Here is an 11,979-nt window from a genome sequence, read left to right on the forward strand (position 1 = left end):
GAGTATTGGAGAATGAGATCGAGCAAGACCAAAAAGCAAGATCGAGTGAGAAAGGAGAGGGAGAGCAAGATCGTGAGAAAACGGGAGAGAGGAGAGCAAGACCATGGGAAAAGGGGAGTGGGAAGAGTGCTCTGTGAGGCAAGAGGAGCAAGAGAACAAGAGAACAGATCGAACCGAAATAATCCAAATATTTGTAGTTCAATTTGATCTTTAAAAAAAAAAAATGGTTCAGCTCATCTACCAAACCATGAACATCCTTTCTCAAAAAGATAAAATTGATCCATTAGCTAAATCACAGAGAGGAAGGCCAACTGTCCATGTGATTGTAAAGTGATGTGTTCCATGAAATTTTAACTAGTGCTAATCAAAAGACAAAAAGAACATAAATTGAACGATGCATTCAATGAGTGGTAGTCCCATTGAGACCAGTTGCCACTTCCAATAATCTCAAGTTTTTAGTTCGACAAAACCGTATAAAAACAAAAGAAATGATGAAATGAAAAACCACATGAACCAAGTATCACTCTGCATAGCAACTACAAAACACAATTCTTACAACAACCACCAAAAAAAAGAGTGGGAAATTCTATACAAAGTCTAAATTTTATCTTCAGCTAGAGTTGTCTCGTTGCTAAATAGAGAACTCACCACAAGCTTCCTCCTGTCCATCAAAAAGATTGAAGGATCAAACACAATCAAATAACTCTCACAAATTAAGTTGAAACAATCTGAAGACCAATCTGAACATTCAAAGATCATTTCAGTATTTGCATAAGAAAAAATCAAACTTTAACTTGTGTCAACAGAAACATCAATGGGATCTTAAATAAATTTTTTCTTTCTTTATTTTTTAAAAAACCGAGCTTTCATTGAGAAAAGTGTAAGCACCTACAACAAAAACTATCCAAACAAGAAAAAAAAACCTCGACAAACTACAAGAAGGAACTCCAAGACAATGCAACAAAATCAAATTAAGATCATAGTTACAAAAAGACCTAGTTATATTAAATGGAATTTCATTTCATGCTCACAATTACAAAAATTTTAGTCTAGATTACAAAGATTTTAGCCTAGATTATAGTCCTTTATTTTATATGCTATCAAATACATGAGAGCTAAATCTTAGGGAGTACTCACAAGCTAATGAAATGAAATTTATCAACAATTGATTATAACACTGTTAAAGATATAGCAGCAGAACGGAGTTTGATGCCATCTTCATCCCATTTGGACAATGGTGCAGTTGCTCCAGCAACAAACACCTATCACAAAGAAGCACAATGTCAAAATGAAAGCTGTGTTGAATGAGAAATTTTGACCAACATAATCTTCGAGCAGAACTCAGAATTCTAAAGTTACGTTTGCCATATTCAACATATAAAATAATAAGACTTTGCTAACATGAACAGTTTAGCTTTGAATCAATTAATGTTTATACAAATTCTACCATGTTATAACTCAGGTCTTAATCAGAGTAAGAAGTTTAGCTTGTATTTGTGTAGTGTAAATTGTATATCACAAACCTGTCCACTATTAACAGTTGCTACTAATGCAACATGTTGTTCGTTCTTCCCAAACTCGTAGAAGTAATAAGTCCTGAAGTTAAAGAAACAGAGGCAATGGAATGAAAATATGAAAGTTAATATAGCCAAAGAAGACTGAAACAAAGTATTCACAGCTGCCTACTTTTGATAAATATTATTGTTTCATAACATTTTTAAAATTATCAAGTGTCTAGGAGAGGGCAGTTCGCACATACTTCAACTAGACTATTCTCACATAGTAATTGTCTAACCTCCTAACATAACTCGATGCCAAGAAAACTTATAAAATACTAAATCTTAAGTAGATGGTTACCATCGCTTGAACTCATTCAATCAAGCTTTTTATCATGTGCATTGGCTCTTACAGACCACGTCATCATTAAATTACAGTATTTATTTCATAATAAATCTGAGAAGTTTCGGGAATAAAAAATATATTCTATCATAGTCGCTCACATATCAAGGAGCTATGTATTAAAATGCAACATATCCTTGGTGAACATATGACATGTAATATCTAAATGAACTAACTAAGAATATTATGATCTCAAACTAACATTTTTGTATATACAAACAGCATCATCGTAGCATAATTACCTGAAGCCTTCATCTTCCTTAATTTTAAACGTTCGGGCAGAAAATAAAGTTGAACCGCCTATCATTGTCAGAACACTAAAATCAATAGCTAGAATGAGATGTGTGTCTAAGGGAAGATGAGAAAATAGCAAAAGAACCAAATAATTAAAAACCAAAATGACAAGAAAAAATCCCAAAAAAGTTACTTTGCATATTGAACCCAAAATATGAAAGAGAAAGACAATCTGTACCTGGAACAAAGATTTTTGCAGCCTCCCTCAAGGAACCTATATCAGTTATGTCTTTCGCCTGTTTTTTGCAAGTAAGAATGGAAGCTCCTAAAACAGTTGTCCATAAAAAATAAGCATAACTAAACAAGCATGTACATAGAAGTTCGAACTAAACGAAATCTTCTTATAAACGTTCATGATGAGCAACTTCAAAAAACTCTTTGAGATACTCAGATTAAAGGAATTCTCTTGGACCTAAAAGGTCCAAGAGTCCAAAACATTGCTAGACATTTTAAAACTTCATTTTGGGATTTTCTCTAGGTAGAGCTTCTGGATATGAAAGAGCCACCAAGTTTAGAAAGAGTTGCAAGATATATAATGTTTAGTAAGAAGCCAATCCCCTTCTGAATTACCAAAAGATTAGGAAAAAGAAGACAGGTATCAGAGAACCAGTTAGATGCATTACAAAATGAATGTTGGGCATTTTGGTCATAAGACTTGAAAACTTCACAACCATCATTGTGCTACCTCTAGAAAGGTGATCTTAAGTTGATTCGTTGGACGAGTGACAACACTTAGAACTTCAGAGCTGCGATGAGCAACAAAGCAGAAAAGGATAGAAGAAAATGAGGATATGAGAAAGTTCAAAAATAAATAAATTGAACTTTTTACAAAGGCACAACTTTAGTATACCTAGGTCAATTGACCTAACTCAAATTCTTCATCCTACCTAGAAGCAAAATACAAGTTAGAACAAAGAATATGAACAAAAGGGAATATCATTACCCATCAGGAGACCCGAACCGTGCTGCAAAGGTTTTTGTTTTAGCCTTATCTCCATAAAGAGAGAGTCCAGCACTATAGTCCTACAAACTCCAAGCACATAACTTAGCAAGCTGCAAATGATAAACTTTTTACAAGTACAAGAAAGGGCTCCAGAGGATAAAAGATAAAGAATAGCTACAAGAATGCATAAACGAAAGGGTGGTGTTGAACCTACTTATTTCCTTCAAGCTAAATGTTCCACGAAAGAGAAAAAAGAAAGTGAGTGCACACGCACATTACGAGGTTATCAAAGCCCTAAAGCTACAACCTTCTACTTGATACCATTGACACCAATAGCAAACAGTGTTCTAAAAACCCCTACCGGGCACACTCCTAGGCATTAGGCACAAGTATTATGCCTCGCCTTGAAAAGGTTTGCTCACAAAGTAAGGCCCGCATTAGGTGCACACCTTTTCCACCTTGAAAAAACAGTGGTAGTAACTATTACGCTTTGAAAAGGTTTGCACCTTGCACTTCATCCTCAACAAACTATTATGCTTTACTGCTCTATAGCTTTAAAAAACACTGATAGCAAATAAGCATATGGATAACCTTGAAGTATTCATATTGGTGTACGTAAACATAACATAAACACTAGGATTAAACAAACAGAAATAAGTTGAGCAAGAAAGTAGCAAAGGCTAAGATAAACAATGTTTCATTTCATACAAATCAAACATCGAGCGTAATTTTGTCTATACCTCAGGTTCCGTGAGGTCTTCAAACTGAGGAGGCACCCGAATGGAAAACCCATCGCCATAGAACTGAAACCAAGACTTGGTGTTTGCTATAGCAGGAAGGCCAGGTTTCGAAGTTGGAGAATTTTCAGAAGATTGAACAACTGGGCATTTTGGAATGAAAGAAATTAGACAGAGTGAAGCTGTTTTGAGGATGAAATGCCTCTTGGATTTGGAATTCAAAGAAGTAGGCGCCGGAAAGCAGAGGGTGGTGGGGGGAGGGACGGGGGACGTGGGGTTTTGGTGAGGGTTTGGAGGGTGGTGGATGCATAAAGAAAGAGGAATGGCCATAGAGAAATGAGGATAGCTTTCATATCCTCAATGAAAGAAAAAGGAAACTTTACTTGGGATTGTTTTATTCAAATTATTCAAAAGCAACCATTGATTTAAACTTCATCTTCCAAAAGGTTCCCTTTGAATATGAAAATGCATTTTCTTCTTTTATTTTTTTATTCACATATTGAAATAATAATAGTAATATATTGGTATAGTTTATAGTGTGAACAAAAGAAATATGGTATTTTATTGTGATAGTACTACAAAAATCATATGGTGAATTTGGTTGAATTCAATGGAGTTTAATATTTAACAATCTACTTACGAAGTCACTACGATAAAAGTGATTTCTTCAAATCTAAACACAAACTTAGTCAGTAGTGATAAGCGAGTTTAAAAAAATCAATCTCTCCCTCCCCACATGGATTGAACCAAATTTTGTTTTCAAAATTGAGTTAAACTCTTGTCTTGTCGGTCATGAAATATATTTTTTATCTCTGTCATTTACTTTTAAATAGGGTATTTTCAAATATAATAAAAAAAATGATAAGATATTTATCTGAATAACAAAATTTTGAAAAATAATAAATATATACAAAAAGAGTATACATATATGAGGGGGAAAAAAGGAACAAAAAACAATTATCCATCAATGAAAATGTAGTTGAGGATCAAAATGATCTCAAAACTTTTTCATGGCTCTCATATAAACACTATCCATACTCACAAGAGTACTTTGTCCCTACCAAACATAATCCAAACCACTCAATTTCTCATGGAACCAACAGATCTTCACTCCCATTTTCCCTCTCCATTCCATGTCTCACCATATCTGAATCTCTTCTTCGTCTTCCTATGGAAACCATTCTCTCTCCTTACTCTCTTTCTCCTATTCTCAATCCCAAACCTTCCTCTTCCAAGAATCCTTCCCTCTATCATTCCACCCAACCCAGATCAAATCTTGCTTCTTTATCAAAACCCATTTCACTTTCTCTCAAAACCCCTTCTCCTCCCAAGTCTCTCCGTTCATCTCTCCCATTTCCTTCCACTTGGTTCTCCCATCTCCAACATGGGTTGGCGGCTGTAGCCATTTCTTTGGCGCTTAATTTTTCCCCGTTGTTGGCTGGTCATAATGCTCTAGCGTCTGAATTTGATGTTCTCAGTGATGGGCCGCCGAAGGAAACACATTTGGTGGACGATGCTGGAGTTCTTAGTCGGGTTACGAAGTCGGATTTGAAGAGGCTGTTGACGGATTTGGAGATGAGGAAGAATTTTCATATTGATTTCGTCACTGTTAGAAAGCTCACTGTAAGTTGTTTTCTTTTATCTCCCCTTCAAATTCTAGAGAGAGAAACTGAATTCTTGTGGTTTGGAAAAGCTGTTGGGTCTTGAATGATCATTTTACTCTGCTGCGATCCAATTTGTAGAACTATTCTTGAAGTGTTTCCTTTACAGTGGAATAATTATAATTTAGAAGAATCTGTTGATGAACTTGGGGTATGTTTATAGAATTTGGAAATGTTTATAATATACATTATCAGAATGTAGGCATCATTTTGTGATGGCTTGTTTAAAATGAAGGCCATCAGAAGATTTGTAATCTCTTAAATTTACCTTTGCTGTTCTAAGGTCTTGGTTCAAGACCCGAAAGAAACCCTCGAATTCTTGGTCAAAGTTCAAAAGTAAAAAAGCCTACTTTTTTAGTTTTTAAAACCTGACTTAATTTTTAAAAGCATCATAGAAACTAGAAACTGGGTAACAAAGGATAGAAACTTATAGGTGGAATGGAGAATGTGTTTTATGAGCTTAACTATTAAAGACCAAACGATTATCAAATAAGGCCGTGATAACCCGTATTGTCTCTCAAGAGTAGTCTTCGGTGGGGAAAGCTTCTCCAAATAGTGAACCTATGGTATTATGTACACACTAAAATAATGAAAAGGGAGATGTACGAAGTCTGATATGAATTAATAACCTGGTGGCCGTAGAGCAAAGCTGATGCATTTGAGTATGCTGATCAAGTTTTGGAGCGCTGGTATCCCACGGTGGAAGATGGCAACAACAAAGGCATAGTTGTTCTTGTCACCAGTCAGAAAGAAGGAGCTATTACTGGTGGCCCTGCCTTTATCCAAGCTGTTGGAGAAAATATTCTTGATGCCACAGTAACAGAGAATCTCCCAGGTAAACTAACTACCACTTATTTCACTCTTCACTCTCATCACATTGAACAAAACTCCCACCTCAAGCAGTTATTTTAATTTCCTCAGCCTTTTCAGCCAACAATTTCTACTACCTCTTTCTAAACTTCATTTTTAACTCATTCACAACTAGTAGATGCCTTAAATCTACTTGTATCTTATAGTTGAACTTCAAAGTGAGTGTATGTGTTTGATGTGACGATCTCGTATCCCATCATGTGTCAATATCCTTCCCAACTAGTAGTTATTACTTCATTGTTTTTCAAACTGTAACTAACTAAGATTGTTGCTTGTGTAACTGCAGTCTTAGCTACCGATGAAAAATATAATGAAGCCATATACAGCAGTGCAAAGCGGCTAGTGGCTGCCATTGATGGCCTTCCAGATACAGGTGGCCCTTCATTTAAAGATAATAAGCGTGAATCGAACTTCAAAACAAGGGAAGAAACCGAGGAGAAACGAGGACAGTTTACTCTTGTAGTTGGAGGTTTGTTAGTCATAGCCTTTATTGTTCCTATGGCTCAATACTATGCTTATATATCCAAGAAGTAACAGAAATGTGTAAGAGGCAGATCTTCCCATCTATTTTTTTCTCATTCAAATGTATAACATTGATGTTGTACAAAGAGGATCGCTACAAGATGATTGGCAAGAAACCTGTTATAAAACAAGAGTTTGAGTTATTTCTATGGCTATCACCTTTAATTTCAAGAAGATTTTTATCCACCCTTAAGTTAACTTTTCACATTTTCAAGACTAAGAGAGAAAGAGAGAGTGTACCTCTCTATGATGTTCCAAGAATTGTTTAAAATCATTATAATTTTTTTATTTAGGTACACAATATATACAGTGTCTAAACGTAAGTGCATTGTTGGTCGTATCTTTATTTCACTTCCCTACATTTAGACACATTAGGATGGCAAAGATATCATGGAGATGAAATTTATAAAATCAAGCCTAGAACTTGAGCTTGAGAAGGAAAGGCATTTTGTCTGAGAAGGGTGGATCAGAATACTTTCCAGTGAGTATTTGTGATGACACATACTTATTTGCAGCTTCACTGTAATGAATTCCATCCCAATTGATGTACTCCGAGCTATCATCACATCCTTTCGCTGTGACCACTGTGCCGTTCAATATCTTAGTTTGCCCACAGATGATTCTGCTGTCGTAGTTGAGTGGTGGACCTCCATAGCCACAACAAGCCATAATAGGTTGTTCAAAACCTGCCAACAACCAATGCAAAAAGTTGTTTCGTCACATGATTAACAGCAAATTAGGCCAAATTATGTACACAAAAACACTCTAAGATGCTAACCGAATCGGGAATAATTGGCAATGAGATTGGATTTTATTGTATAGATATCAACATATGTGACATTCGTATCTGTATATTCTTCTTGTAGTTCTTTGCAGAGAGCATGGAGTTGTAGATTGAAAAGCTTGGCAGCTTGGTTGTGCGAACTGACGCATCCAAGTTCATCAAGGTTTGATGGGTCAGTTCCGAATCTAGCAACATTTTGAGCCAAACATCCAAGAGGACCAGTGTTGTGTATCCAGAAATTCCTAGCCCCTTGGTCGTACAATTTCTGAAATTTAGGCAAATGCAATGGCTTCATAAGCATAAAACCATTTCAAATGGCCTAAATTTGGACTTTCCTCCTCACCCCATTCGCTCAAGTTATAATATTTCTGTCAAATGCATCCTTAAAATTTAAGGAAAAACACATAGTTACTCCATTTCATTTCTAAGTTCTGTTTTTTTTTTTTAATCTGACTTGCTATGATAAATGGTTATCACATTGTTTTTTAGAAACCAACTTTACTTGATCTAAAATAAAAGGGAAAAAAAAGTACCAAGTTGATAACAAAACAAAGAGATCTATAGTTAAAAAGACTCGACTTTTTAAATTTTAAATTTTTAGCTGAATATCAATTTATACTTTTAAACTTTTAGGATTTTATCCACAAAACTTTGAACTAATAATTGTATCGTTTTAAAACTTGAATTTTTATAAGTATCATTTACTCCCTCCAAATTTCGTTGATCACATTATAATTTAAGTCAATTAAATTCCTAAAGTTTCACAAGCCAATCAATTTCGACTCTCATTTACAATTACATTTGAAAACCATTCATGTAATAATTTTCAAACGTATGTAGATTTCTTCGAATATCAGTTTTACAAAATGGATAGATTCCAGTAAATGTCTAGACAACTAAACATAAGTTTAGATTTTTCCAAATGGAATATAGGAAATGGTGTAAATGGATATAGTCACAAAAATTCAAAGGTTAGATTGACACGACTATTAATTTTAATTAAAATACAACCCTTTAAAGTTTAGGAATGTATTTCTAAAACTTTTAAAGCTCTACTCACTAAACATCCCATACCAAGCAAAACTATCATGGATCCAAACAAACTATCATTGTGCCAAGATTTAGAAAGAAAGCATTGAATCAAACCTGAAGTCCAGTCTCAAACACAGCTAAAATGGTGGGTATTGAAGCAAGAATTTGATCCAAAGTTTTGGAGTAAAATGCAATAGCAAGATCATTCTGGCCAATATCAAACATGTAAAGCCCCTTCTCAAAGTAATCTTCGTCTGGTAGGTACTTATCAAGTTTCTTACCTAAGAGAAAGAATAGCTAATGTCATTGTTCCTTCCTTGATCATTCATAACCTTAAACCTCGTGATAATTGATAATCATACCTTTGGATCGAAGCTCAAGAACTCTAGCTTTGAAATGAATGAACTGATTCACCTGAACTCCAAAGGAAAAAGGGCTAAAAGATGTAGGAGTCGCCGGAAGAACGGTCGACGCTGCAGCCGCATAATTACACCCCTTTCGGAAATTTGGGGCGCCAAGGGAATCAAGATATGGATTCAAATAGGGCATATCCATTGCATCCACTGCAGAAAATCATGAGTTCACAGTCACTATATGTCCACCAAAAATAAATCAGGAATCTTAATCACTGAAATCCCTTAATCATTTCAAAGACACAAATTGCGTTAAAGATCAAAAGCTCAAGATTCGAACATAAAAAATCATTTGAATGTTCTTAAAATGCAATTTAGTGTCCAAGGTAAAAAATCATCAATATTTGATATTAATTTTAATTATTTTATGACGTAGACTTTGTAATTTATAAAATTGTTGAGTCTAAATAATTTATTGATTTGTTTAGACAAGAAATCTTATTAAAAATTTGACAATATGAATTAAATCACCACAAATTTTAATGTTACAAAATTGAATATATATATCATTCTTTCAATCTATTTAAAGCTATTTAGAGTGTATTTCGAATATCTATTCAAGAATATATATTTTTTCAAAAACTTTCTTTCAAAATAAGTTTAAAATTTAAACACTACTTTATCTGAATAATTGGTTTTGAGTGTTTTAAAAAGAATAGATTATTTATAATCTTTCATGGTTGGATATTCACTAATTATGTATCCTAATTCATTTCAATCTCTGCCTATAATAGCTTCCCAATTAAAAATAACAAAAGATAAACCCACTTAAGAATTAAGATATCTATAGAATTGAAGGAGATATTCTTCAATTTTTCTGCTTTTGTTTTGGGAGAAGGAACAAAAATCAAATTTTGGAAGGATAAATGGTGTGTCGCGGAAACACTTGCAGAAAAATTCCCTAACTTATTCTCTTTGGCGCTGAATAAGGAAGCTTATGTGGCTGATTGCTGGTGTACTGCTACTCATTCTCATTCTTGGAATTTGGGCCTTAGAAGAAATATGCTCGACAACGAGATTGCCAATGCAGCCTCAGCTTTAGAAATTCTCCACTCGTGGGCCCCCACTGAAAAGAATGATAGTCTTAAATGGATTCCTAACATAAATGGCAACTTCACTACAAAATCTACTTTTCTTAACTTAACTAAGAGATCTCCCAACATTGCCGTTCCCTTGATTCGTCAGATCTGGAAGAATAAAATCCCGAAGAAGGTGAAGCTTTTCTTATGGTCGCTTGCTTACAGAAGCCTCAACACCCATGAGAAACTACAAAAAAAAATTCGGAACACTTTGCTTAGCCCCCTCGATGTGTTGCCTATGCGCTAAAGATGAGGAAACGTTGGATCATTTATTTCTACATTGTCCCTTCACAAGAAAAGCTTGGTACACTCTGTTTGGTATTTTCGATTTGGAGCTTTGCCTTCCTAGCAAGATTGATAGATGGATGATTGAAGGTCTTAACTTTAGAGGTTACAGCCCTAAAGGAAACATCTTATGGAAATGCGCGACGCGTTCCCTTTTGTGGAGCATTTGGAAAGAAAGGAATAGCAGAATCTTTGACGATAGATTTAATTCTTTTGATTCTTTTTGGACTGTGGTTCAACACACAGCCTCTTGGTGGAGTACGAATTACACCAAACACTTTTGTAATTATAGCCTTTCTATGATTTTCAACAATTGGAAGGCCATTATGTCTTAGTTCCTTAGCTTCTTCCGGGGAGGGCCCTCTCATCCCTCGCCCTTAGGTTGTTCTGTTTTGTTATATGAATATACTTGTCTCTTATCAAAAAAAAAAAGATATCTATAGAATTGAAAGAAATATATATATGTGAAAATTATTAGATAAAAAAACTAAATAAATCATTGGATGACAGTTCATATCAAACAAGAAATTGGAGAAAATTACAGAGGAAATCAAGGATGAGTCGGCCATCGCAGTATCTTCCAGAAGGGTTTCCGAAGAAGAGGTGACCATAAGGAGGGCCGATGGCCTCAATCCCAGAACTAACAAGACAGCCAGTGTCGGAATTGGAGTCTCCGAAGTTGAAAACGGCGGGACGGTTGAAATGGCTGGATCTGGCCGTCGGAGCACCGAAAAAGAGGAGGAAGAAGAGGAAAGAGGCGGCGGGGGAGGCCATGGGGATTGGAACAGATGAGGATGGGAAAATGGCAGTGGCATAGGGGAATGTGAGGGGGAGAAGAAACGGTTGGTGATGGTGGTGGGTCGGTCAGTTCAGTAAGCAAAAAGAGGGAGAAAGAAAAGAAGAAGAAAGGAGGCAAAAGAGGTTTAGAGAGAACTAGAAAAGGGTTTTGTGAAAAAGACTCATGTACGATTCCTTTTGTTGGTTGAATCCCAAGATTGGAAGTTTTTTCTTGCAATCAACCATAATTTATATTATACTATAAGCTAAGCTGAGTTGAGCTCAAATTAACTTTTGATATTCAAATAGATAGTAAAAGTTTTATATTAGTTTAGTTTTGATTGTTATTTTTTCGATTTTTATCTTTTTTATTAGATGTTTTGTTAATAAGTAAATGTGAAAAACCACTCTATTATTGCTTTTTAACATTATTGTCTCTTTAAAGATCACTTTTGTTTCTTAAAAATAAAAACGAATAATAATTTTTTAAAGTACAATATCTAAAATAATAAAAATTAAAGTATAATAATCAAAATGATCATTTTTAATAAAAAAAACTAAAAATAAACAAGAAAAAGTTACTTTAGTTCTTAAATTTTAATTAGATTACATCTTGAATGCATGGGTTCCCTTGGATTTTCACTTCAAATATTATTCATAGGATAAATTAATAAAACTTTATA

The 11,979-nt window shown here is 34.7% G+C and overlaps 3 protein-coding genes across 4 annotated transcripts; 1 reads left to right on the forward strand and 2 right to left on the reverse strand.

Moving 5' to 3' along the window:
• Positions 1-374: 374 nt before the first annotated feature.
• LOC101214471 (hypothetical protein) lies at positions 375-4,368 on the reverse strand. Of its 2 annotated transcripts, XM_004139151.3 has the most exons (8): positions 3,877-4,321; positions 3,137-3,216; positions 2,879-2,939; positions 2,372-2,429; positions 2,142-2,199; positions 1,524-1,596; positions 1,138-1,262; positions 375-661 (listed from the first exon to the last, which is right to left on the reverse strand). In XM_004139151.3, the coding sequence occupies exons 1-7, from the start codon at positions 4,201-4,203 to the stop codon at positions 1,170-1,172; spliced, it is 750 nt and encodes a 249-aa protein (XP_004139199.1). In that variant the 5' UTR covers positions 4,204-4,321; the 3' UTR covers positions 375-661; positions 1,138-1,169. The 2 variants fall into 2 exon arrangements, with proteins under 2 accessions (XP_004139199.1, XP_031736895.1); XM_031881035.1 differs by lacking the exons at positions 2,879-2,939; positions 3,137-3,216 and having other exon boundaries at positions 3,877-4,368.
• Positions 4,369-4,945: 577 nt separating this feature from the next.
• Positions 4,946-7,073, forward strand: LOC101214233 (UPF0603 protein At1g54780, chloroplastic). The gene is made up of 3 exons (XM_004139149.3): positions 4,946-5,496; positions 6,177-6,369; positions 6,691-7,073. The coding sequence occupies exons 1-3, from the start codon at positions 5,044-5,046 to the stop codon at positions 6,936-6,938; spliced, it is 894 nt and encodes a 297-aa protein (XP_004139197.1). The 5' UTR covers positions 4,946-5,043; the 3' UTR covers positions 6,939-7,073.
• A 114-nt stretch (positions 7,074-7,187) lies between these two features.
• LOC101213990 (GDSL esterase/lipase At1g54790) lies at positions 7,188-11,508 on the reverse strand. Its single transcript, XM_004139148.3, has 5 exons — positions 11,062-11,508; positions 9,105-9,305; positions 8,857-9,023; positions 7,705-7,975; positions 7,188-7,612 (listed from the first exon to the last, which is right to left on the reverse strand). The coding sequence occupies exons 1-5, from the start codon at positions 11,291-11,293 to the stop codon at positions 7,344-7,346; spliced, it is 1,140 nt and encodes a 379-aa protein (XP_004139196.2). The 5' UTR covers positions 11,294-11,508; the 3' UTR covers positions 7,188-7,343.
• Between the last annotated feature and the right edge of the window lie 471 nt (positions 11,509-11,979).

This window comes from Cucumis sativus, chromosome 2 (assembly GCF_000004075.3).
Source record: "Cucumis sativus cultivar 9930 chromosome 2, Cucumber_9930_V3, whole genome shotgun sequence".
NCBI lineage: Eukaryota > Viridiplantae > Streptophyta > Magnoliopsida > Cucurbitales > Cucurbitaceae > Cucumis > Cucumis sativus.

Bases quoted from the DNA above. Each gene is read 5' to 3' on its own strand.
- LOC101213990 (XM_004139148.3), bottom strand. From the start codon at position 11,293: ATGGCCTCCCCCGCCGCCTCTTTCCTCTTCTTCCTCCTCTTTTTCGGT. The intron at 9,306-11,061 runs GTAATTTTCTCC...GATTTTCTGCAG, and splicing joins ACTCATCCTTGATTTCCTCT to TGGATGCAATGGATATGCCC. The intron at 7,976-8,856 runs GTTTGATTCAAT...CCTAAATTTCAG, and splicing joins TGTTTGAGACTGGACTTCAG to AAATTGTACGACCAAGGGGC.
- LOC101214471 (XM_004139151.3), bottom strand. From the start codon at position 4,203: ATGGCCATTCCTCTTTCTTTATGCATCCACCACCCTCCAAACCCTCAC. The intron at 2,200-2,371 runs GTACAGATTGTC...TGACAATGATAG, and splicing joins TGCAAAAATCTTTGTTCCAG to GCGGTTCAACTTTATTTTCT. The intron at 1,263-1,523 runs GTTTGTGATATA...TCTTTGTGATAG, and splicing joins CAACTGTTAATAGTGGACAG to GTGTTTGTTGCTGGAGCAAC.
- LOC101214233 (XM_004139149.3), top strand. From the start codon at position 5,044: ATGGAAACCATTCTCTCTCCTTACTCTCTTTCTCCTATTCTCAATCCC. The intron at 5,497-6,176 runs GTAAGTTGTTTT...TGGTGGCCGTAG, and splicing joins TCACTGTTAGAAAGCTCACT to AGCAAAGCTGATGCATTTGA. The intron at 6,370-6,690 runs GTAAACTAACTA...GTGTAACTGCAG, and splicing joins AGTAACAGAGAATCTCCCAG to TCTTAGCTACCGATGAAAAA.